The 26211-nt window shown below is 35.0% G+C and overlaps 1 protein-coding gene across 6 annotated transcripts in view; it reads left to right on the top strand.

Annotated features, from left to right (window-relative positions):
* The window catches only part of Ypel (Yippee-like), a 180474-nt gene that overhangs the window by 125799 nt on the left and 28464 nt on the right, over positions 1 to 26211 (top strand). For all 6 annotated transcript variants that reach the window (XM_074181817.1, XM_074181819.1, XM_074181818.1 and 3 more), the window contains one exon: positions 4141 to 4312. In XM_074181817.1, the coding sequence (XP_074037918.1) occupies positions 4141 to 4312 (172 nt within the window). The remainder of the gene's footprint in view (positions 1 to 4140; positions 4313 to 26211) is intronic.

Raw genomic sequence — 26211 nt, 5'->3', positions numbered from 1 at the left:
TTTTTCATTGCAACTAGAGCCCAAAATAACACATTCGTGATCCAACATCAGAGAGCGCTGTTTCGACCTCTCATGAATATCATCAGTAGTGCTAAGCTGGACCACGAATACATGGCTGGACTCAAAGAACAAACTTAAGCTTGAATACAGTGACATTCATCTTCCTTAGTGAGACGCCATACGTGAACCTGTCAAAAAAAAGGCGAATGTTCAATTTTTGCGGCTATTACATTCGATTAGCGATGTTTTTGATTTTTTTTGTTGTTACATTCGTCTCGAACATATGTTCACAGTTTCAGCGGTTTAGTATGTTTAGTTTGTTTGTGAGAGACATAAAAGTTAGAAGAGTTTTGCGTGTTCGCCCATTTTCTGCTATCGAAATAAATAGATGAGAGAATTTGCATCAAATTTTGTGTAAAAAATGATATTAAGTGCTAAAAACATTTGAAATGTTGACAGTGGCATACGGTGATTGTACTTTGAGTCAGAACGTTCGCCTTGGATGACCGAGCACATCAACAACCGATTGAAAGCGAAGAAAGTTGTTATGGAAAATCGTCGACTCACTAGTAGATCACTATGTCGGCAAGTTGGTTGTCTAATGCCATGCAATTTTTGCGAAAATTTTGGGTATGGAGTGTATGTCAGCGAAGTTCATTCCAAAATTGTTGAATTTTGACCCAAAAAAACCGTCGCATGAGCAGTTTTGCAGATTTGCTAAAAAGGGTCATAACTGGTGACAAATCATAGGTATATGGTTATGATATCGAAACCAAAGTTCAAACGTCCCAATGGAAGAGCCCAGGAAGGCAAATACCAAAAAAAGCACGCCAAGCTCCATCAAATGTCAAGGTTTTGCTCATTTGTTTGAAGGTGGTTGACAATGTTTCGTGGTGTATTTCATCAGTTCGGACTTCCATTGTCTAATATAATATAAATTGATTTGAAATCTCTGAAAAAAATTAAAAAGATTATCTGAAAATAACAATTTCATTAAACAAAAACCTAAAATTACAAAAAAAATAACATACAAGCAACAACCAAAAAACCAAAGCAACAAAACCAAAACAACCAAAAAAGTAGGGTCTCGTAAGAGACCCCACTGCATCAATTGAAAGGAAGTTGTACCAGACTTTGAAAAAACACCAAGTCTATTTTTCGGAAAAAGAGAGATCATCGCTAACACCACGACACAGTAAGCCCCCTTACTTGTATGAACTACCCAAAATCCACAAAAAGGATGTTCTGCTCAGACCGATTATTAGCTCCAGAGATTCTGCCACTCAGAACTTGTAAAGATTTTTACCACCATCAATTAAACCACTTCAAGGTAAAACATCATCTTTTGTGAAAAATTCAAGGCATTTCCTTGAACTACTAGGGAAAATCAAATTCAAAGAGCAGGATTAACTGATCAGTTTCGACGTGGAAAGCCTTTACACCAACGTTCCTGTCGAAGAAGCACTTCAAATCATAAAGAAGAAGCTATCCGAAGATAGGGACCTGAAAGGTAGAACAAACTTACCGATACAGGTAAGTTTGTTCTATCTACAGGATTCTGTGTACGAAACTGCTACTTCCAACTGAATTACGCAAGATGAGGGACTGGATCGCCACTTTCACCGGCTATAGCCCATATATATATATATATATATATATATATATATATATATATATATATATATATGGAATGGTTTGAAACTCTGGCCATTGAAGAAGCCCCGAGTGTGGTTGAGATACGTAGACGACACCTTCATAATATGGAACCATGGGAATGCAGAACTAGACACTTTCCTGAAGCACATCAACAACGTAAGTCCTTCCATCACTTCCACAATGGAGAGGGAAGTCCACAACGAATTGCCTTTCTCAGACGTATTGATGAAGAGGACCGACACTAAATGGGAAACATCTGTATATCGAAAACCCACTCACACAGGACAGTATCTGAATCAGAAATCCAACTAGCATCAATCGACTAAGAGGCGAATCATCAAGACTCTACTAGACCGTGCTTTCGGGCTCTGTAATAATCCACAAAGAGGAACACTGATTTAGGAGAAAATTCAAAGAAGCCGCGTATATGTTGTCCAACAACGCATTTAGTCAAACTAGTGTAGAGATACATAACATATGGAAACCTCTAATCAAGAGAAAAACGACCAACTCCCGCCAAACGGTCATCTCCCGCTGAAACCAATGAAGCAGTGAAAGGGAAGAAGGGATAGGGGAAAGCACTCGAATGACCTATAATAGTCAGATCTCAGAGGAATAAGTCCAGTTATCACCCTAAGACGATTCTGGATACTAACAATCGAAACGTCGTGACGTAACTTGGATTAGAATCTTTTTTTAAGTTTTATTTTTCATTTTTTGTTAATAATATTTTTTCATTTTTTTATTTTCAGATTTTATTAATATTTCTATTTTTTATTTTTTTGGTTGTTGCTTGTATGTTATTTCTTTGTAATTTCAGTCTTTTGTTTAATAAAATTGTTATTTTCGGTTAAACTTTTTAATTTTTTTCAGGGATTTCAAATCAATTTATATTATATTAGACAATGGAAGTCCGAACTCATTGTTTTCTTCGATTACGGTGGCGTAGTGCATCAGGAGTTCTTGCCACATGGTCGCATGCCAATAAGGAGTATTATCTTAAATTTATGGCCCGCTTGTGAAAAGTAATACGAAGAAAACGTCCGGTGTTATGAAAAAACAATTGATGACTTTGGCACGATAATGTACCTGCTCACTCGTCATTGCTTATTCATAATTTTTCGGCCAAAAATAACACCGTAATTGTGCCTCAGCAATTGTTTTCACCAGATTTGCTTCCCTGCGTCTTTTTCCTGTTGAAGAGACTCACAAAAAGACGGCTATTTGCGATGATTGGGGAGATAGATAGATAGATAGATAGATAGATAGATATTTATTGATTATACACCAATTTACATTGAATTGATAAGTCAAAACAGAACAATTTCAAAATGATAAAACAGTAAAAACACTTTAAAGAAATTTTCAAACCAAGCAACACTGAAAGTAGGTAGTACACAGTACACTATTCATCGACAGTCCGAAATGAATTCTGAAATACTATAAAATGCCCTGGATAACAGATAATATTTCAATTTTGTTTGAATCTGAACAGGTTTGGCTGTTTCTTCAAGTCATTATGTAGCATGTTGAAAAAGTTTGCCGCAGCATATTTTGAATCGCTGAGAGTGCTCAAGAACCTGAGAGGCACCTGAGAGGTGCCAGCGTTTCCTTTGAAGGAGACAAAATAGAATCTGATGAATGAATAAATATTTTTTGATAACAATGAAAATTCACCTTATTTTCTGAACATATATTCCACGAATATCAAAGATAGACAAGGTTGCACAAGGGGTTCCGTTGCAGGACCAAGCTTCGACAACTGGAACAAACTGGAGCACTGAGCAAAGCGTTCGTGGTCCAACATCATGGTGATGTTCGTGGATTGAGTATCTTATGGATCCCATAGATGGCATCGTCGTAAGGGAAGATGTCATCGCCTTTTTTTGTTATTTTTTTTAATTCGATTAATTGAACACATAGACATCCATAAAATTGTGGATATTAGCCAATTCAGCAAACTTGCTAACTAACCATTCAAAAACGGTTCAGGCGAAGGAGTTCATGAAAAAACGTGTTCATATTTTAATTTCCAAAAATATATGTGTTATTCAGCAAATAAACCTCTATCAGAAAGATTGTAAACGTTCATTATGGATATCTACTATGGACTACTATGAATTCTCTTAGTATTCTGATAATACAGAGATCACCAAAGTAACTACTTCCTTTGACAATATTCCTGGCCAACTTTCGTGTCTGAATTTAATCCAATCGTCATAAATAACTGTTTTAGAAAAAATACAAAAACAAAAGTTCCACGGTCTGATGTAACTGTGTAGAAGCTATTTTCCGAATTCATTGTCCGTGGTCTACAAGTTTTGTGCCATTATGGTTTTATTTATTTTTTAGTTTCCTCCAAATAACCTTATATTATGGAATATAATTTTGGTACAAAGAATGTTTCGAACAGTTATGGACACCACGGGAGAACATAGTTCATACATTAGATGTCGTTTATCGCTAAATAGATTTTTTTTGCAGGTGTGACAGATCCGCATGGCCTGCCGTCGCAGCCAGCACCAGCAGCTCAAACAGCAGCAGCCAAATCACCATGGTGAAGACGTTCCAGGCCTATTTGCCACAATGCCATCGCACCTATTCGTGCATCCACTGCCGGGCGCACCTCGCCAACCACGACGAGCTTATTTCCAAGGTTAGACCCGACATTGTACAGTCTCAAAATACAACATTGCAACCCAATGATTTTTCTCTACCGAACAATACGATACTAACGAAAAGGGAGTTCATTATCCTAAAGACTAATTCCAAAATCAAGTTATATTGTAAAACTATCTAAAACTCATTTACCTACTTGACAGAAAATAACAGGTGAAAATTGTCATAAACTTGAGGTAATATAGCGTGCCTTAAGCCACGTTGTGATATATACAAGGTGTCAATTTGAAAACTTCCCACCCTTAATATCTTACTTCAAGTAAATGATATGAGGAATCGAAAAAACAGGTCAATTTTGTTATCAAGGGGGACACTTTCAAGGACTATTTGTAGCCCTCGTGGTTCAACCCCCTAGGAGGGATAGATGTTACCCTTAGAATTTTAAATAGGAGGGGGAGACTTCATTTTGATTGGCGTTCAATTCTACTTCCACCCTGAGTTATTATTTTTTTGTAGAGCATTTTCCAAAAAAATAGCGTTATAACTAACAGTGTTACCGTGCCAACCCTTTATTAGTGGTAACATTAGCCATTAGTTCCAATTAATTTACATCAAAAAGTAGTCTAATAGTAACAATTAGATGGTAGTAAAGTAGTGTTTAATAAATGCTGAATTTTCAATTCTCATCGCAGAAAGTATACTGATAGCCGTCCTTGTGCTGTAGAAAGTTTCTGTTTTTAGACAAAACATTGGTTAGGAAATTTGAACGATGTGGTAGTATTGTGCCTACAGTTGTATCTCTTGGGTTGTTTAATGATTACTTTAAAAGTGTATAAAAGTGTGAAAATGTTTACATTCTTCAAGAATGAATTGAAATAATTGTAATTTATGGAGAAGTTGGAAAGTGCGCATGAAGGGCGCATGTCTTTTTAACGAAAGACATCCAAGTTGTAATATCAGTAACCGGTATGTGACTGATGAATTTTAGTAAGATTTGCTGCAGAGCCCGCGAGTTATTTACGATCAGTATAATAACAGACGGGAATGTCACGCGAGACTGTGATAAAAGCATTGAAAATACATAATTTTCATCCTTATAACATGCATATTCATTAAGAGCTCCACGACGTTGATTATGATAGGAGAATGGAGTTTTGTGAAATCATGTTTCATCGAGCCAATACCATCCCTAATCTTCTGTTGAACATTTGTTTCAGCGATGAGTGTTCATTTTTTCTGAATGGCAATTTTGATAGACAAAATTGTGGCTTTTTGTGTGACGAAAACCCATATATTTTTTTTTTCGGGAAGACCATACATAACAATCAAAAACCATTATTTCTGGAAGAAAACATGATTGGCAATATGTACCCTGAAATGCTTGAAAAGACTATAGATCCTCTTGTAACTCACGAGCTAATAACTCAAATTTATGCAGAAGGTAATGAACTTTTGCAGGAGGATCTGTTACATTTCCAGCAGTATGGTGCTCCACCATATTTTTCCCATCCGACAGTGGTTGAACGAGAGATTCCCAGATAGATGGATTGGCAGAAGATAAGCAGTTGAATAGCCTCCGAGATCATCGGATTCAACACCATTAGATTTCTTTCTTTGAAGGCATCTTAAATCCGTGGTTTATAAACAGAAACTTCTGATATTGAAGAACTTGAAGGACGACGAATTACAGCAGCATGCCAGTCAATTCCTAGTGAAGTTTTTTGTAATGTTAGAGAGGAGTTCGGAAACAGACTTTATTACTGATCAGAACAAAGGTTGGAACGGTGCTACCTACTCTTCTTACCATCTTTATTGAAAGGAGGCAATACAATAATGCATCTGAGAACAGGCAAGTTCTAGTTACATGTGTAAGTTCAGAACGCTATTTTTCGCGAACTGCTCAACAAAAAATAAAACATCAGGTACTCCTCCTTGGGGGTTGAACCCTGAGGGCTACAAATATTCCTCATATATTACTTACTGGAAGGAAGATATTAAGGGTGGAAAGTTTTCAAATTGACACCCTGTATTATATTTTTCAATCCCTCAACATCTCCAAGTGTTATATTTTTCGCACCTGAAAAATAAACCAGAGGCTGCTATGAAAAACAAAATTCTTTAATACGAAAAAATAGCAAATTATTAAAAAAAATGAGAAGAATATTATCCATATTTTTGTTCAAAAAAATTAATCGTATCAGGTTAGCGATACAACTTTATATTATTGAATTTTCAAGAACTTTGAATGTTCTTTGAACAGCGACAAAGGTCCTATTTTCAAGAATAAGGTAGAGTAAATTCTCAGAACTCGAAAGATCTGATATATACCAATTTATCAAAATATCTGCCAATGTTTCGTATATAAGATCGCATGGGGGTGCAACTATAATCCAACCACGAAACAGTTCAACACAGAAAAACTGTGAGCTTGTTGGAATTGAGGGGTAGTTTTAGTGGAAATTGTACCCGTATTTCACCCCAGTGTCGATCAGGGTTCAGACTTCAGACCTGACCACAGTTGTAAGAGTACCCTCCTGAAAGTTGTGGATAATGTGCACAGATCCATTGATAACAAAAACTCTTTGTTCTGATATTATTCGACTATTCTAAGGCGTTCGCTCGCATACACCATGAACTCCTCTTTGCTATTTTGGACTCCTTATGGTTTTCAATGCATGCTGTAGCACTACTCAAAAATTACCTTCGCGACGTTTTCAAAGAGTTGTGTGTAATAACGAAAAATCTGATTTAATACAAATTGAAAACCGTGTTCTTCAAGGTTCAATATTGGGCCCTCTCTTGTTCGTTTTCTACACATCTCAATTTCATAGGTCACTGCAATTTGCAACCGTGCATTTTTATGCCGACGATACTCAGCTTTACATAGAATTCGACGAGAATTCAATTAACGAGGCCCTATGGCAAATTAATACCGATCTCGATATGTTATTATCCTTGTCAACTAAATATTGCCTATGTGTTAATGTATCTAAATCTAATGTTAGCTCTTTGGTAGAACAGCTGCGAGAAATCGTTGTTTTGGCCTTATAAATATTGTAATAGATGGAACAGAACTTCCTTTGAAAGGAGTTACAAAAAACTTGGGTCTATGTCTTGACAAGAATCTTCGTTTTTAAACAAACATTTTGTAAATTCTGAAACGGGATTATGCAAATTTGAAAATGATATATTCCAACTGAGCATTTCTGAATAAAAAAGTAAAATTATACCCTGCGATGCTTTAGTTCTTTCACATGCCAACTACGCAGACGTGGTGGAATTTTGAAGAGTGGCAGTTTTAGAATGCAAAAGCTCCAGAATGCATACATTAGGCTCATTACGGGTACGAAGAAACGAGAATATATTTCACATCTGTTCGTGGATGTGGGTTGGTTGAATATGGAATCTAGTCGAACATTTTATTCTGCATAACAAAAAAACCTCCGAAAAAGATATCCTTTACAACTGACATACGCCATCTTTACTCGAGATTCAAGACACATTCAACAATACCACAACATAAAACTTCTCTATTTCGCGAATCTTTCACATACCATATTGCCTACTCATATATTCGGATACCTATTGAATATAAACCTCTGTCAATAGGAAGTTTCGAACGAAAGATAAAAAAATATCTTCTTACAATAAACAGATTCAACTAATCGAATTATGTCGAAATCAATCAACCGTTCGACAAGCTCAAAAAAATGGCAAGCAAGTTATTACGTTTATAGCGGAATTTGTCTTCAGTGCATTGATAGTTTGTTTTCTAATGAAATCAAATCTAATTATGCTACTATGGGTTAAAAATAATTTATTTTTTTAGAAGAATTATGTGAAAAAAATAGTCAAGTATCACTTGAACTTACGTGGAGAAAAAGTATTGAAATATCTGAATAAACGAACAATTTTGTAACAGACTCTTGAATTTTTATAGATGTTGATATTCTTTCTGATTCGCAGATTCATCAATTAGATAACTTTCCTGACATAAACCACATAGCATAATTAATAAGTACTATTACTGAAAAATTATAGATATTAGATTCAAACCACATAGCAGAATTAATAAGAGCTATTTCTGAAAAATTATAGATATTAGATTCCATTTTATAGCAAAGCAAACTAATTTCGAAGAAACAAAAAGACAGCTCATTAATAAATTAATTCTTTTCGACGGACAATAAATGTTTACATTTGTTCAAGTAAATATTCATTAAATCGAATATAAAACCTATTATTACCATGTACTGTATCGTTAAAAATTAAATAAAAGTAATATGGCCTTAATATGATTTTTATTAACATCATATCCATTACTATTCATACGATTCTATGTTTGTATTTGAATTTAATGTAAGTACGGATCTGCCTTCGACGCCGATACCCTTTACCGCACTTCAGGCTTTACTTGCACGCGCCTTACTTAAGCAGATTCCATTGGTTTCTACGTCCATGTGTCTCACTAACTTGGCGTCAAGTTAGCTATACAATTTGTTTACTATTGCATTTTGTAGAACTTTGACTAGACCACTAATTTGCTCTAACTATCCGCTTATTAGTTACGAAAAAAATATTTTATTTTATTTATTCAAAAAAGACATGGTGACTAGACCTCGTTAGTTTAATTATTCACTAATTGCGGAAAAGTAGTAGGTGTATTGTGAACAAGTGCGTGAAGTTCAACACTAGTGAGTGATGTACAAAAGGTTTCACATATGCGTTGCACAATATGGATATTTTCATTAAAACCTCAAACATAGTTTACAGTAAAATATCTTAAACTTTCTCATTAGTCAGTGAGTTATGCTTGAGGACAGGCAGTACACAAAACTAAAGAAATGAACTTTAAATGTTCAAGCTCGTTTTGGATATACCTACACAGTAGATTGAATGGACTAACGCCTATCAGAAAACAACTACTCCACTGGCTAATACCACGAACGGCGATGGATTATATCAGACAGGCGTCAGTGCAGGAATCTTCACAGAAAATTTCCTGCATATGCAATTGGCAATACAACTGAATGAGTCGACCTTCAATTTTGGAACGGGCATACTTGCAGACCGGTTTCGGACTCCTTAGCTACTCGTCAGTGCGAGATAGTGATCATCATCGACATAAAGTCAATAATATTCCATAATTTAAATCGAAATTCTTTCAGAGTATTTCATTCCTCGTCTTAAGTTGGAGCGAACATCAAAAATGTCACTCCATCTAGTGGACGAGGTACTAACCAACTGCTAATCCAAAATGCAGAAAGTTTTTCTTCCTTATTCAGAGGAATCGGGGAAATTTCGGATATGCAGTTGGTTAGTACCTCGTCCACTAGATGGAGTGACATTTATGATGTCCGCTCCAACTTAAGACGGGGAATGAAATACTCTGAAAGAATTTCGATTTTCAAGGGGAAGGTTGATTTTTATACAAAAAATGTGGGAATCTTCCAAAGAAAGGAAGAAAGCAATTTTTAAAAAATCAATTCTATACAGCGATGTGTAGATCTTGCAAAGAAGTAACTTTCAGGCAGAAATTGGAAAAGAAAAGCCCTTTCAAAATAGATACATTCATATAAACATTGAATTACATGACAAAAAAATACTTTCGAAACCATTACTTTTATACGAACATTGAATTATACAAAAAACACTTTTCTCTATTCAGTTTGTATTCCAAACATTCCTTACGGAATTGAATCAGATATCATTCACAGAATTGCTACACAATATAGTAAAAGAAAGGTAAAATTTTACCTACATGGAACACTGTCATTCTCCCTAAAAATATACCGCCCTCAATACAATGTACTAAAGATTATTAACACAAGAATCACTTCAACTGATATACGAACTTCTTCAAATATTTCTTCTCAAGGAGATGGGTAAAAGGAACAGCTGAAAATGAAAATAACTGTGATTTTTTTTAAACTCACATACACTCAATTTGTCATAACTTCCGTGGTATATACGAGTGTAAATAAACAATGAAGCGTCACTTGCAATCGATTGGAATATTTCTTTTCTGCACATAATAGTAGCGACTTCCATTGATTTTCTAGTGTACTTTGACATCTAGGACGAGGTATTGTTACAGCAAGGTCGAATGCACATCGTACAGGATGTGGCGCAAATGCAACTGATTAATTAATAATTACGTTAATTTGATGCAGTTTATTGACCCTAATCGGCCTAATCGTGTATAAACATTTCGAAGGTTGCTATAATAAATTTCAGCAAGTTTTATTTATTCATCGGTTCTATTAATATTCAATGATTTATACGCTCTCAGAAATAGGTAATTATGGAGTAATATATTCGCAATTGATATTTTGGAACATTCAAAATATTGACAAAAATTGATATTTTTAGGACTATTGTTCAATACTCCTAGGAATTGAACTTATTTTTGTGTACAGAGAATACTTGAATTGCTATCAATCAAAAACTTGTCAAATTTTCTTCAAATTGATTTCCAATTATTTTTTCAATAGCACCATGTAGTAAATATAGACGTTGAAACATATCCGCGTGCCAAGAATCGCACATTAAATCGTACAAGTTTTGATTTTTGAAAGTACAATTAATATTGTTTAAATCGAAATTGTTTCATTTTTGATTTGTAGCATGACCACTCAATAAAATCTCTATTTGTATTTATATCCTGGACCCGGATGTCACGCAGGTAGCTATAGCTGCCTACGTGGTCATGTTAGATGTAGCCTGGGAATTCTAGGTCTTCTAACTGGAACCATTAATGTGCGGTTGGCTTCTGTTGTTGACTCCGTGCGTATGTATTGTTTCCTGCTTTCGGCAAACAAGTGTTGCCCATCTTTACACTTGGCTGCACCGCGCTGATGAGGCCAATAGCCAGAAACACGTGTCCGCGGTTTGCCTTTTTTTGGAGTGTTGTGTCCACGAATTGTTTCATTTTTTATATATATATATATATATATATATATATATATATATATATATATATATATATATATATATATATATGTATGTATGTATTATATATATACATATATTTTTAATTGATGCAACTAATTTTCCTTTATTTTGAGTATTTCAATATTGATATCTACAAAAAGGATAGATAGATAGAATAGATAGATAGAAGATAGATATATATATATATATATATATATATATATATATATATATATATATATATATATATATATATATATATCTTCATTTTTCGATGAAGATGGAAGAGTTCTGGAGTTCTTGACCATTTTTGAAAATAGCTCTGCCGAAATAAAAAAAAAGTTATTGAGAAAGAAAATATATATATATATATATATATATATATATATATATATATATATATATATATATATATATATATATATATATATATATATATATATATATATATATCTATATATATTACTTCACACGGTGCCAACTTTTCCGAAAAACTTAGTTCTGGTGTTATTTTTCGATGAAGATGGAAGAGTTCTGGAGTTCTTGACCATTTTTGAAAATAGCTCTGCCGAAATAAAAAAAAAGTTATTGAGAAAGAAAATAAATTTTTGACTTACAAAAATCATCATTTTGGAAAAAAATCGAGAGATATTTCAGTTCTGATGAGAGTTCTGAGTAGCACTTGGCAAGTTCTATACATTATGTCAATCGACTTTTATAACAAAAATCGAAACTTCGATTTATTGGCCATCATAAGGTCCGAAATTCGAAAAACCAACATTTCGAATGGCGGCTGAAAGGTATCTCAGAAAAGTTCTGATGGAAGTTCTGAGTAACAATCGGCGAGTTCTTCAAAATATGTTTATGGAGTTTAATCGAAAAATCAAACCTTTTCAATTTATTGGCCATCATAAGGTGCAAAATTCGAAAAACCAACATTTCTAATGATGACAGAAACGAATCTCAGAGCAGTTCTGCTAGGAGTTCTGAGTGGCACTCAGAACTCCTAGCAGTTCAAACATTATATAGTGCAAACATTATATAGTGTATTGAAAATATTACAAAAGACTCACCTCACTCACTCACTTAATATATTTCGAGACATAAAAAATATTAGAATTTCTACCAAATATTATAAAACAATTTCATCCCTATATTCTGAAATTGAAACCCCTCTCAGCAACAAAGAAAAATCCAATATTATATATAGTATTCCATGTTCTTCTTATGATTCAATTTTCATTGGTGAAACCAGTCGTAATCTTTCTGGAAGAATCACGTCTCATGAAAGTGACTGCAGACTCAACAAACGTTTTTGTGGAGTGGCTAAGCATGTTATCTCTTCAGATCACGTTATGGATTATGAAAATACAAAAATTTTAACAGTTGAAAATGATAAAGTCAAATGACTATTTTTGGAAATGGTTCACATAAGTAAAAATAATAATAACTTAAACAAAAAATCAGAAATACATTCATATTTTAACTTTTCATCAATAAATTTAAATAAATAATTTCAATATAAAAAAAGAAAATTATAGATCACTTACATCATTAAAATCTCACTGTACTTGCAAATGTCTTAATAATCACATTTTTTCTGGTGCTGTGACAAAATTTTCAACGTCACATTTGTATTTGACTTTTTGGCTTTTCTATGTTTGGATTTATATGCCTATTTATATTTTAAACTAACTTTGGTGAGTCTTTTGAGAGTTTGAATTTTGTGCTAAATTTGTTCTTCAATTAATACAAATTGAATAAAGTCCTAAGTTTTTTCATCGTATCTCAATTAGTTCTTAAGTTATAATAAGTTCAAATATAAAAAACCATGTGAGATGGTGGAGTGAAAGAGAACAGAATTTTTAAAATCCGATGCAAAATATAAATAATTTTTTTTCTCAAGAAATAATACTTGGTTGTTTTTGTTACATTCTATAGAAAGAGAAAAAATATATAAAAAAATTAAATTGTTCAGAACAAATTGATTATTTAATGAATAATGACAATATGAAAAATTTTGTTGTGTTTTGCTATAAAAAAGCAAGAATAATTAGGAATAAAAAATGGTTCCTTAATATTATTTACGAATGATAGGAGAACATTGTTAATTAAAAAATCCGTTATTAAGCAATGAATTTTCAAAAAAACTTTTTTTATCAAAATTTGTATCAAAGATTATGTTGAAAAAAATAATCTTATGAACAACGCATCTGTTTGTAACAATTTTGTAAATTTTCAGCCTAAGTAAACTATTTATATAACAAATTAAAAAAAAAAAATTACAACGGAAATCAATTCTGAGACCTTTCCAAAATAGCTCCGAAGAAAAGAAAAAATCAGATTTGTCATTTAACAATTATCGATCTCACAATGTTTTTGTTTAAATAGAAAAATATATTGTTAATTAACCAATGCTAGCTAAAAAATCACGATAAAAATGTTTTGACGGCAGATTATTTTTCATTAATTTATCTAGTATGTAAATATATTTAGTTTAATCTTCCTCTTGAAGATGATCACTTGGTGATCGAAACACGTGTCGAGGTGTTAAAATAACGGTTTGGTGTTGGGAAACAACTCCAGTAATATTCATTACTACACCAAAGGTACCTAAGAGTGCATCACCAGAACCGAATACTATACAGGGTGTCCCTGGACTTCCTCTTTTCCTCTCGGGAATGTATAGATGGGGTCAAAATATCACCAGTACTTCATATAACTTTTTTTCCTAAAAGTCTTCGTAACCAAGTTACGGGCCCTCGAAGTTACAAAATGAAAAATGTTTTTCTTTGATAACTTTTCAAGTGAATATTCAAAATCATCCAAATTTTGGTAATTGACTAAACAAATGAATTCCGTCGATGAGCTTTCATGCAGGAGTCAGTTCTTTTGCTACAAAGTCAGGAACGGACTACCCCCGATGGTCCACACCCCAAAACTTTGAAATGACAGATATTTTTCAATATTTTTCAACAAAATAAGGTTACTTGGACAATTTTATGAATAAAAGTACTCGTGTGGAAAGTCGATCGGAGCAACGAGTCTTGATAAAAATGTAGTTCTACTCGACGACATCAAACCCGCTCGTCCACCATTATTTGAAATGAATAATTATCAAAGTAGAAATAATAATGATAACGTTAATTCAACAACATTTATAACAGGAATAATACAAAGTATGCTAAAATGAAGTCGTAAACAAAAAGTACAGTACCTATATGGAAGTTTAAGTCACAATTGTGATAGCAGATATTTTTTCAAAAGAAATATCAAGTTCTGTAGATTCGTGGTGTTTTTAAACTAACAAGCTACTCTACTATGAAATATCGAATTCATTCCATATTTTGTATGTACATAATACGTGTGGAATAATCACGTTTCGTGTTGATCAGTTATCTGAATCTCATGAAACTCAACATTCGAATGTTTCAAATTCTTCTTCACAGCTAAACTGTTGAGGAGTTTCACTGATAATTATAATTTTATGGGAGAAATTCTTTAACACGAATCTAAATTTAGCTGAAAAAACGCACATCGGAATAAATATTTACTATACTAATAAAAAGCAAACGAATGAACTACAAAAACGGCTGCACATGATCAGGTGAAAAATATCCAGGGAATAATTATGTTCCATTTCACAGATGTTGACAAAAAAACCTTTTAGAAAGTTTTGATAAAAAATGAGAAACTGGAATGCGATTTTGTTTTATTGAGTGGTGCGTTGTCATATGACTATCATTGTATTGTCAATATTCTATAGGATATTTTGAATTTTTTTGATATGGCCGAACAGTTTACATTCAATGAATATGCAGATATGCATGTATTTTATGGACGAGCATTTTGTAATGCTGCAGAAGCTCGTCGTCTGTATTCCGAGCATTTTCCCAATCGAACGGTACCGTCAAGAGAAACATTCGAGCGTGTCGATCGCAGCTTGAGGGAGACAGGTAAGTAATAATTGATAATTAATTTGAGCACGTTGTTTTATTTCGATATTATTGTAGGTACAGTTTTGCCAAAACGAGGTGGTGAGGGCGCTCCTAGGACTGTACGTACCGTTGTATTGGAGGAAAATATTTTGGAAGCCGTCGCTGATGATCCTTCAATGAGCATCAGAAATCTATCAGAACAGTTCCATACATCCAAGTCCACTATTCATAGAATACTTAGGGAACAACTGCTCCACCCATTTTACATCCAGAAGGTACATGCCATGACACCTCAAGATTTTCCAGCACGACTGGAATATGCCAATTGGTTCATGGATAGGCAAAGAGAGCATATGACTTTTATTAATCGAGTTTTATTCACTGATGAAGCAGGTTTCAGTAGAGATGGAGTTATCAACTCTCATAATCTCCATATATGGGCCGAAGAAAATCCCCATGGGACATTGCAAACCAAACACCAACGGAAATTCAACGTGAATGTTTGGGCTGGTATCATAGGAAACCATCTTATAGGACCATTCGTTCTACAGGACCGATTAAATGGAGAACGTTATTTGGAGTTCATTCAGAACGATTTGAATGGACTTTTGGAACATGTTCCATTGCAAACCCGAAGAGATATGTCGTTTATGCATGATGGCGCTCTTCCTCATTTTAGTTTGATTGTGCGTGACCATCTGAACCATATTTTCCACAATAGATGGATTGGTAGAGGTGGGCCATATTCATGGCCATCGCGGTCTCCGGATTTAAATCCATTGGATTTCTTTCTGTGGGGGCATCTAAAAATCCTTGTTTACGCTACACCAATTCACACAAGAGATGCATTGTTGAATAGAATAACATTACATTGTGAAGCCATACGAAACGACCCTGGAATGCTATTTCAAGTACAGAGAGGGTGTCTTCGCGGACTAAGAAAATGTATAGAGAGAGAAGGTGGTCATATCGAGCAGTTTCTGTAGCGGATTTTTCATTTCTGTTTGCTCTTGAGGCTCTTGAGTTTCGTTAGTTAAACGTGTTTGCATTATAAAAATTTGTTATGAACATTTTACCTATCATTTCCATTTTCCTTAAAAACTAATATTTTCGAATAATGGTAGACATCTCAGGATAAATGTTGTTGAATTAACGTTATCATTATTATTTCTGCTTTGATAATTATTCATTTCAAATAATGGTGGACGAGCGGGTTTGATGACGTCGAGTGAAACTACATTTTTATCAAGACTCGTTGCTCCGATCGACTTTCCACACGAGTACTTTTATTCATAAAATTGTCCAAGTAACCTTAATTTGTTGAAAAATATTGAACAATATCTGTCATTTCAAAGTTTTGGGGTGTGGACCATCGGGGGTAGTCCGTTCCTGACTTTGTAGCAAAACAACTGACTCCTGCATGAAAGCTCATCGAAGGAATTCATTTGTTTAGTCAATTACCAAAATTTGGATGATTTTGAATATTCACTTGAAAAGTTATCAAAGAAAAACATTTTTCATTTTGTAACTTCGAGGGCCCGTTACTTGGTAACGAAGGATTTAAGGAAAAAAAGTTATATGAAGTACTGGTGATATTTTGACCCCATCTATACATTCCCGAGAGGAAAAGAGGAAGTCCAGGGACACCCTGTATATATATTTCAAAAGAGACACATGGGATATGGGCATCTTGGATTTACTGACATCGTAATAGAAAACGGAATGGAAAAAAAAGACTGCTATTTCCATTATCAGGTGTAGGTTAGGACCAAAGTGAGTCGGTCTATTCGACCCTCCACCGCAACCCTCAAAGGTTTATTGTGGCTCACTCGACCAAATAAACCCAGCTTCTTAACGCCGTCGATTAGTTTGTATGGTGAGAAGTCTTTCAGGTCAGATGGTAAGAGTACGGCTCTGCCCAACTCTAAAAACCTAATTCGGTCCCCGGCGAGGCAGACACAAATTATATGCTATCCTGTTTCATCGATAATGAGGTAGTCAGATAGTCAAGGTGCAAGATTCCCACCTTGATACCAGCGACAACCTTCCCATATGAGGGTTTTTGCACGTCAGCTACACCTGAAAAAGCCTTAGATTCAACCGTGCAGGGCTTTTTCGCCTCTAGTTTTGGTGAATCATCACTTGAGAGCAAACGTTCGCTAACCTGCTCATGGGGGTTTGTTCCTCCACCTGAGACAGATTCTGCGTATGCCGCTCAAGAATTTGGTGCATGGTGGTTTCATAAGGTACCCTGCTCTTGAGAAGACGACTCAGTCGTTTCCTGGCTGCACCCCTAATCTTATTTTATAGGTTCAGTTATTGGATCAGGATTTGGAGACTCGCTCCTAAATTAAATTTACAGGGAGGTCAGTTGGAGTCGTAAACTCGACATCCATTTCCTCTGTAGACTCGCTCCTAAATTAAATTTACAGGGAGGTCAGTTGGAGTCGTAAACTCGACATCCATCTCCTCTGTAGGCTTGCTCCTGAATTAAATTTACAGGGAGGTCAGTTGGAGTCGTAAACTCGACATCCATCTCCTCTATAAACTCGCTCCTAAACTAAATTTACAGGGAGGTCCGTTGGAGTCGTAAACTCGAAATCCATCTCCTCTGTAGACTCGCTCTAAGTTTACAGGGAGGTCAGTTGGAGTCGTAAGCTCGACATCCATCTCCTCTATAGACTCAGCGTCAGAAAGGATTTTTAAGTTCACTCTGTCCATAAAAGTCCCACGAGTAGCTAGGGAAAGAAGGTCAATCACGGCAAAGCCCTGCATTACCGTGACAAGGCAGTGCTACGACGAGAGGGCGCCCGATATCTCGAAGGTTCGAACCCAAGTGATTCTGTGATTCCCGTATCCAGCGGAGCTACGTGGAAGCAGGCATCAAGGATAGCCAACCCGCCATTATCGGGTTTAACTGGTACTGTACTTATTGTCCTGAATTAATTAACGCTGTATTTCTCGAAATACGACTAAATATCCCTTGTGAAATAAATAATTACTCTGTATATTGCCTGCTATCATCACCATTATATTAAAAAATTCCCAAATTAAGAGAATGAAAAAGATCTGAGATTATCTGGATCATTATTATAGGAGTCAAGTTATGCAAAAAAAAGGATAGATGATGCACTGTGGTATTGTTATCGTCACCCCAATTTTCAGTCTGAGGTGAGCATCAAAGAATGTATCCTACTCATTGGACTAATCGGTTTATTATCAGTACGAGAACAAACTTCAGTCAATCTTGATTTCCCACCTAATTTCATTTTTCATATAGACGCGTCTTTAGTACATCACACATGTTTGAAAAAAAGTAGTTTCTGTATAATGTGTTCGGTGTACGAACAGACTGTGGCAATTTTCAAAAACTTTTCAAAAAACGTATTTTCTGGAGCTCTTTCCAATTCATTAATAATAATGAATAGGGTCAGTAACATCACAACTTTTTCAAAAATATAAGAACAAATTGCAGCGCTATATCAATTTATCTCTTACATATACTTAAGAAAGTGGTGATGAGTTTGATAAAAACACGTCAGTAAACAGCTGTCTAGTGTCTGGCCACTCATCAAAGTTGGTGCTATGACCTTTAAGTAATCAACTCTCATTAAAGCTTGGCACACGCAAAACTGCTGCAGCACAAAGCGCAAAGGTCGCGATTGAAACTGACCCCAGCTCGTTTTCGCTTGGTCATTTCTGGTTAAGATTTAACGATGATTTGAGAGCAAATGTGATTGTTGTTATATAACTCCACTTATAATATCGTTCTTCCGTGGCTTTTCCGAATTAAAAAATGTTGAGAGATGGAAATTGGAATTTTGACTAAGTTCATATGTTGTCCAGGAATGGAAATATTTCTCATTAGCTTGTGTTCAAATTTTCAAGAAAGTTAATATATACAGAAAATAATCATTCGAATAAAACCTACATTTCATATATATTCTTGAGTACTCTATATTTCTGAACTTATCAGCAAAATAATTAATGTATTCAGTCAAAAATCTAATCTCAAAAATTCACATAGAAAAATAAAAACTTCAACAGAATTATGTAGTTATATGAACAGTTCAGCAGTTATTCGCATAGCTACTAAAATTGAACTTTGTGTTTTGCTAAGTATAACTTTGTACTCATCAAAGAGAATGGAAAACAAAATTTAATTATATATAGCATACTATCCGAGGAAATAGAAAATGAATTTGGACTGCCACAAGGTAGTGTTTTCGGTCCCTCACTATTTTTGATTTATATAGAAGATATAGCATTTCATAAATTCTGGAAGAGGTCGAAATGTATGAAATATATTCCATTCACAGAGTAGGGGACTTTAACGGAAATCCAAATCAGAATTTGGAAATTTAACATTCGGAAACTTAATCGACAAAGTCAAAAAATTATTCTTGACTATTGATTAATCTTTAAAGATCTTCAATATCCTAATACATGGACAAAATGAATGTAAATTGAACTTAATTCTGTGAACATTTGTGATGGTTATAGTGATAGTGACGTTGATTGTTATTACTATTATCATCATTACTATTTTCAGAGTTGAAAGATAAATATTCCGCGTTTGAAAATTGGCATCATACATGTGAAGTTCTACGTTTGTTTGAAGGTGATTGACAATGTTTCATGATGAATTTCACTAGTTCGGACTTCCATTATCTAATATATAAAATGATTTGAAATCCCTGAGACACCTAAAAGAGAAGAATTAAAAAATGAATAGCTGAAAATAAAAATTATATTAAGCAAAAACCTGAATGAAATAACAGTGAAATAAAATACAAGGAAAAATAGAACAATTGAACAGAAGATCGAAGTGGTTCTTCAGAAGGGACGATACACAAAGATCGTACGGAACCCTACTGCATCAATTGAAAGGAAGTTGTACCAGATTTTGAAAAAACACCAAGTCTATTTTTCGGATGAGGAAAGATCATCGCTAACACCGCACCACAGTAAGCCCCCTCACTTGTATGGACTACCCAAAATCTAAAAGAAGGACGTTCCGCTTAGACCGATCATCAGCTCCAGAGATTCGGCTACTCAAAACTTGTCTAGATTTTTACTTCCCATAATACAACCTTTATAAGGAAAAACATCGTCTTTTGTGAAGAATTCAAGGCACTTTGTCGAACTACTAGGGTCAATTGAAGTCACACAGGAAGATCAACTAATTAGTTTCGACATGGAAAGCCTTCACGTTCCGGTCGAAGAAGCACTCTAAATCATACAGAGAAAGCTATCCGAAGATGGGAACCTGAAAGAGAGAACGAATCTACCTATAGAAGTAATTATGGAATTACTGGGATGCTGTGTACGAAACTGTTATTTCCAACTTAAGGACGAATTCTTTACACAAGATGAGGGATTGCCAAAGGGATCGCCACTTTCACCAGTCATAGCCAACATATATATGGAGTGGTTTGAAATTCTGGCCATTGAAGAAGCCCACAATAAACCTCGAGTCTGGTTGAGATATGTTGACGACACCTTCATAATATGGACCCATGGGAATACTGAACTAGACGCCTTCCTGAAACACATAAACAGCGTGAGATCTTCCATTACTTTCACAATGGAGAAGGAAATACACAACGAATTGTCATTCCTAGACGTTTTGGTGAAGAGGACCGACACTAAGTGGGAAACATCTGTATACCGAAAACCCACTCACACGGGACAGTATCTGAACCACGAATCTAACCACCATCAATCGACAAAAAGAGGAATCATCAAGACTCTATTAGACCGTGCTTTCGGGCTCTGTAATACGAAGGAAGGACTCGAGAAGGAACTAGACATCATCAAAAATGATCTTCAACGTATTCAGCCAAGCTAGCGTAGAGATACGCAACGTATGGAAACCCATCACCAAGCGAAAAATGGCCAACTCCCGCCAAACGGTCATCTCCCACTAAACCAGTGAAGCGGAAAATGGAAAGTGGGGATGAGTAAAAGTACTCGAACGACCCATAAATAGTCATCTCTCGGAGGAATCAGTCCAGTCATCACCCGAAGACGATTGTAGATACCAACAATCGAATCGTCGTCAACTAACGTGGCTTGGAATCTCTTAACTTTGTATTTTTCTTTTCTTTTTTCATTTCTTTATTTTTATTTAATTTTTGTTCAATGGTTCTATTTTTACTTGTATTTTATTTAACTGTTATTTCATTTCAGATTTTTGCTTAATACAATTTTTATTTTCAGCTATTCGTTTTCTAATTCTTCTCTTGTAGGTGTCTCAGGGATTTCAAATAATTTTATATATTAGACAATGGAAGTCCGAACTAGTAAAATTCATGTGAAGTTATATGCCAAGACACAAAGGACTAGTACGTCCACCTTTAATAGTCTAGCGTAGTTGTAGATAGGCCAAAAAGTCTGCAGAACACGATCAAAAAATGATACCTTCAATAATCCCTACCGCAGTTGTTCGACCGCTGCGCTGGCAAAAAACCCGGAAAATAACTATGACAAAGATTGTAAAAGTTTACATTCTTTGAAGTTATCTTATTTAATGCATAACACGGTACATAAAATGTTCAATTTCAATTTTAATAAAGTTGTATATTCCAACAAACAAAAGAAATCTCAGTCGAAGTAGAACTTCCGATCGAATCAATGTATTGAAAGTAATGGTACAAACTTTAATTTGTTGATGTGAAATTGGCTTGAAAACGTTTAGCTAGAATTTGGAAATTATTGCAATTTCCCAAATCCTATTTTATACATTCTAAATATTTGCCATTCATGGACTCTTTATTATTAGAATTTTCCATGAACTTTACGTCGGTTATTTTATTTGGTCCAATTATGAGCCAACGCAAACAGTGCCAATCATCTATATATAATTTAGGAATCAAATGAATTCATTGATAGTACGTTCAACAGTACATATATTGGGTTGTATCAAAAGTGTGGCCTTCTTTAATGTCACGTGTTTTTTGTAGCTCTTTATCTCAATAAATATTTAATCTACTGTGTCGTGGTATATACTAATCGAGAATTACGTATTCTATACATTTATGCTGTTCATTTTTTTCAAATTTTGATTTTTTGCCTCTTCATCTCATTACTATATGATGTCATAAAGCGATATCCGGCCGTTTTTTCTCTACGAATTCAAATTTAACAAAAGCGCTTCCCAAACAGCTCGAAAACAGTAGGATAGAAAGGGGTAATGGGGATCACTTAAGCAATAATTGAAATAAATAAATGAAATTAAACAAATTTTTATTGCAACCGCCTCATAACAAAATCTACTTAATTGGCTCTCATTTCAGATCAATAACCATCAGTTTAATAATCATCTTTAGGAAATGTAGAAGTGAAAAAATAAACTATTTTGATTTCCATTGCACTGAGGTAAGGGTAATTGTGCTCATCTTGTGGGCAATGAGTATCATACAAAAATCTAACACAAATCGCTTACATAACCCTTGGCAGACTCCCACCCCGTACAATCTGCGTGACCCCATAAACCACATGAGGTAAACCTGTACCAAACAGCAATATTTCGGCCCAATTCGTTGCAGATTAAGCACGTATCCCCTGCGTCGTCAGCATCATCTAGCTCATCGTCTTGGCATAAATCATCAGTCATCATCTAAAACAGATGTATCATGTGATTCATGGAGTACCTACCTCTTTACACTTTCGGTTCGATTTTCCCTGTCCCTTATCCTTGGCTGGGCGGACGGTTTTACTTTTCTTGTTCTCTTTTTCTATCAATTTTTCTTTTATATCAAGTTTTCTTCTATTGGCGTGGCAGGTGCTAGTGAAACACTTTCCACTTATGGGCCAGGGGCTACACAATCAACGGCGCTAGAAGTTCTTGGTGGCATCGGTGGTAGCAGTGAATTAATTTGCATTGATGTGCCAGGTACTGAAGAGCGTTCTGGCGCTGGTCTATTAATTGCAACTGACTCATCATAAAGTTTTGAATGACAGCAGTTTTTGATCGGAGCAATTCAGCTGGTAGAAAATCTTCATCACAAAATACGTAGGGTTCATTGGATAAATATCTGTAGGTCTAAATCCCTCTCTCCTTTACTAATGGGCGCAACTTTATTGTCGTTATTTAATGCCTTGCCCAATAAGGATGCTACTTCGTAAGGTCTGCGAGGTGACTTCTCATATATAAGTGGCACTCTTTTTTATATGCCCCTTCAAGTGGTCCAAAAACGAAACTTCGAAACCTTAGCGGTTTTTGTATAGAAAACCCATCTTCTCCGATAAGTTTCAACGCTTTATTCAAACTATCGGTCGACCAGTAAGCTTTTTGTGGTAGTTATAACTCGTACTTTCGACATCTAAAAGCAAAACAACAAAATTATAGTATACCATTACATTGCGGGAAATTGTGATCACTAGCGGCAATGGAGGTCACCCGATCCTCATTATCCACTCATTATGAAGAAAAAAAATTGAATACAAAAAATATATAAGCAATACTCGGGATTTGAGTATGAAATCATTACACTGAATGTACGAGTAAAAACATAAAAAAGTCACATGCTAGTAGATCAATAATTAGATTACTTACCGTTAATTTTGCGTCCATAAAAATTTACATCGGCGAGCCGTGAAAACGAAACACACCTGTCATTTCCGAGACCGTCGCAATAATGGGGCGGCGCATTCGCAGCGCTAGCAGGGGGGCAGAGCGGGGCGGCGACGGCAGTAAACGCGTTTCTAACGGTTATAGTTTTGGAGATATGTTGGTGACTTTGCCCGCTGATTCCCATCACCCGGTCTTACCCCAACCAGGCATTTAGCGATGATGGTCTTAAAGAACGCACTGTTCGACGTTGGTTTGCGAGATTTCGTTCCGAGGATTTTAGCCTTGATGATGGGCCCCGAAGTGGTCGACCTACAGTAATCTAGGATGAGGATTTGAGGACGCTGGTGGAGACTGACCCATCACAAACGGTGCGTGGGATGGCGGAAGAACAAGGCGTCAGCTACCATGTGGTTTTTAATAATTTGAAACGTATTGGAAAGATCAAAAAGCTCGAAAAGTAGGTGATCCACAATTTGAACGGATCGACAGAAATTGTCACTTTTTGATGTATGTTTCTCTTTGTTTTTGCGTAACCAAAACAATCCTTTATTGAATCGTATCGTCACGTGCGATGAAAAGTGAATCCTGTACGACAACAGGAAACGTCCAGGACAGTGGTTGGACATCGATGAGCCACCCAGTAACTTTTCTGAGAAAAATACCCACCAAAAAAGATCATGGTTACTGTATGGTGGTTAGCAGCTATACTCCCCACTGAGATATTACATTTTAAGGTATACTCATAAAAACGGAAAAAACTTTTGAAACAGGCATATTAAGGCCATTAAATTTTATTTTATCTCATCAGAATTTTGAAAATGTCATTAGAATTTTCATAAAATTCAATGTTTTTTTCACAGTGATTTCACAATACATGAGATGCACACCCATAGAATTCCTAAATATCCAGTATGTTTATCACTCGTGTTCCTCAATCTAAACAAGAGCGAGCCATGAATTAACAACATGGAATTATATTTTTTTTAATATTGAAAAAATATCAGAGACAGTGTTCCACATTTCAAGAGTCGTCAGATACAGGCTGAACGATCGATTTTCACTTGCTATCGCCCAACCCGTGTTAGAAATCACACGTTGAAAGGTAAGACCTCGTTAGTCCTTAGCTCGCACAAATTTCGACTTCTGAGGGTTGTCGTTCGTAAGGGTGCGACAGCTGGTTAACGGAAAAACATATTTTTCATTCGAGATGAGAGCATTTTGAATATTGGAAAAGTTAGCTTAAAAATCAGTACAAATTTCATTTCCAAAAATTTATTTTTTCCACAAAAAGTAATACCTTTCTATTACTGACCTCACAGATTGACTTGATTGTACTTAACAAAAATTAATCATTATTTATTCGTCTGTAATTCTGTCTTCGATAAATACCATTACGGCGCATTAGCAGTTCTAATAAACTTTCTGTAACTGTTCGAAATGAAGATTTCCTAGCCCATTGTTCAAGATGGACATGCGCATGTTCGATTCAAAAAAACTGAAATGTCTCGTGAGCGGTTGATTTTTGAAATAGGAAATGTTGTATTCCGAAAATGAGTCAAAATCATGTCGGGATTTCAAAACTATCCTAAAATGCAGGGTGTTCCATTTGAAAAAACTTGTTTTGGCCCATTTTTATACCTTCAGAATTAGTCATCGATTCCGGACAACTTGTAAAACATTTTGGAAATGTTACTCCTACAAGACGATGGAATAAAGTATTTTGATGAATAACTCATTTATGTGTTCTATCAACTTTTTCAATTTTATGGGAAATCACTCGAGAGCCGAAAACCTCGTATTTCCCTCCCTTCTCCCCCCCTTTTATTTTTGACCGGGTTAACTAAAAAAAATGTAAATTCGGTATAATGAAATTAATGCATGAATACTTTATTTTAGAGTGAAATTGACAGATGAAACTTTCAAGATGGCGACTGGGCGCCATCTGGGAAAAAAATTGAATGGAAAGGGGGGGGTCTTGTTCAAAATACTTCTCCAGAATAATTTCTAGAAAATCAATGAGTTTGTTCCAAAATACCTATTTTATTTTGATGTTTTGTGATTTATTATTATTGAATATTAGGTTTTTGTTACAATACTGTATAATTTTGAGTAATTTTCGGTGTTAACAAAAAATAAAAAAACTTTGCACCAAAAACTTTGAAAATTAGTTTACTCATAAAAAAAATTGACAGTGGTTAACACCATAGTTGTGTAATTTGTAATATTGCAGGCTTTTAAAATAAAACGTCGTATACAAGATGCTGTCTATTTATCGTTTTAGCAAATTTTCCTTTTCGTAGTCCCCATTAAAAAAAAAAGAAAAAAAAAAATAAAACTTCACTTAGATGGCCATGATTTCAAATCTAGATGTATTTTTCAATGCTGAACAATTTTCTAAATAACATTTCCCGAGATTTTTCAAAATAAGAGTACTCTACTCTTGTCTCAAAATCAAATATTTGAAGGCTCCTCGTATATTATGTGCGT

This window comes from Leptinotarsa decemlineata, unplaced genomic scaffold (assembly GCF_025532065.1).
Source record: "Leptinotarsa decemlineata unplaced genomic scaffold, Ldec_3_MD MMD2_tig00026316_RagTag_RagTag, whole genome shotgun sequence".
In the NCBI taxonomy this organism is placed as follows: domain Eukaryota; kingdom Metazoa; phylum Arthropoda; class Insecta; order Coleoptera; family Chrysomelidae; genus Leptinotarsa; species Leptinotarsa decemlineata.
Note: the sequence above shows the minus strand (reverse complement) of the source record. Positions and strands in the feature narration are given on the sequence as shown.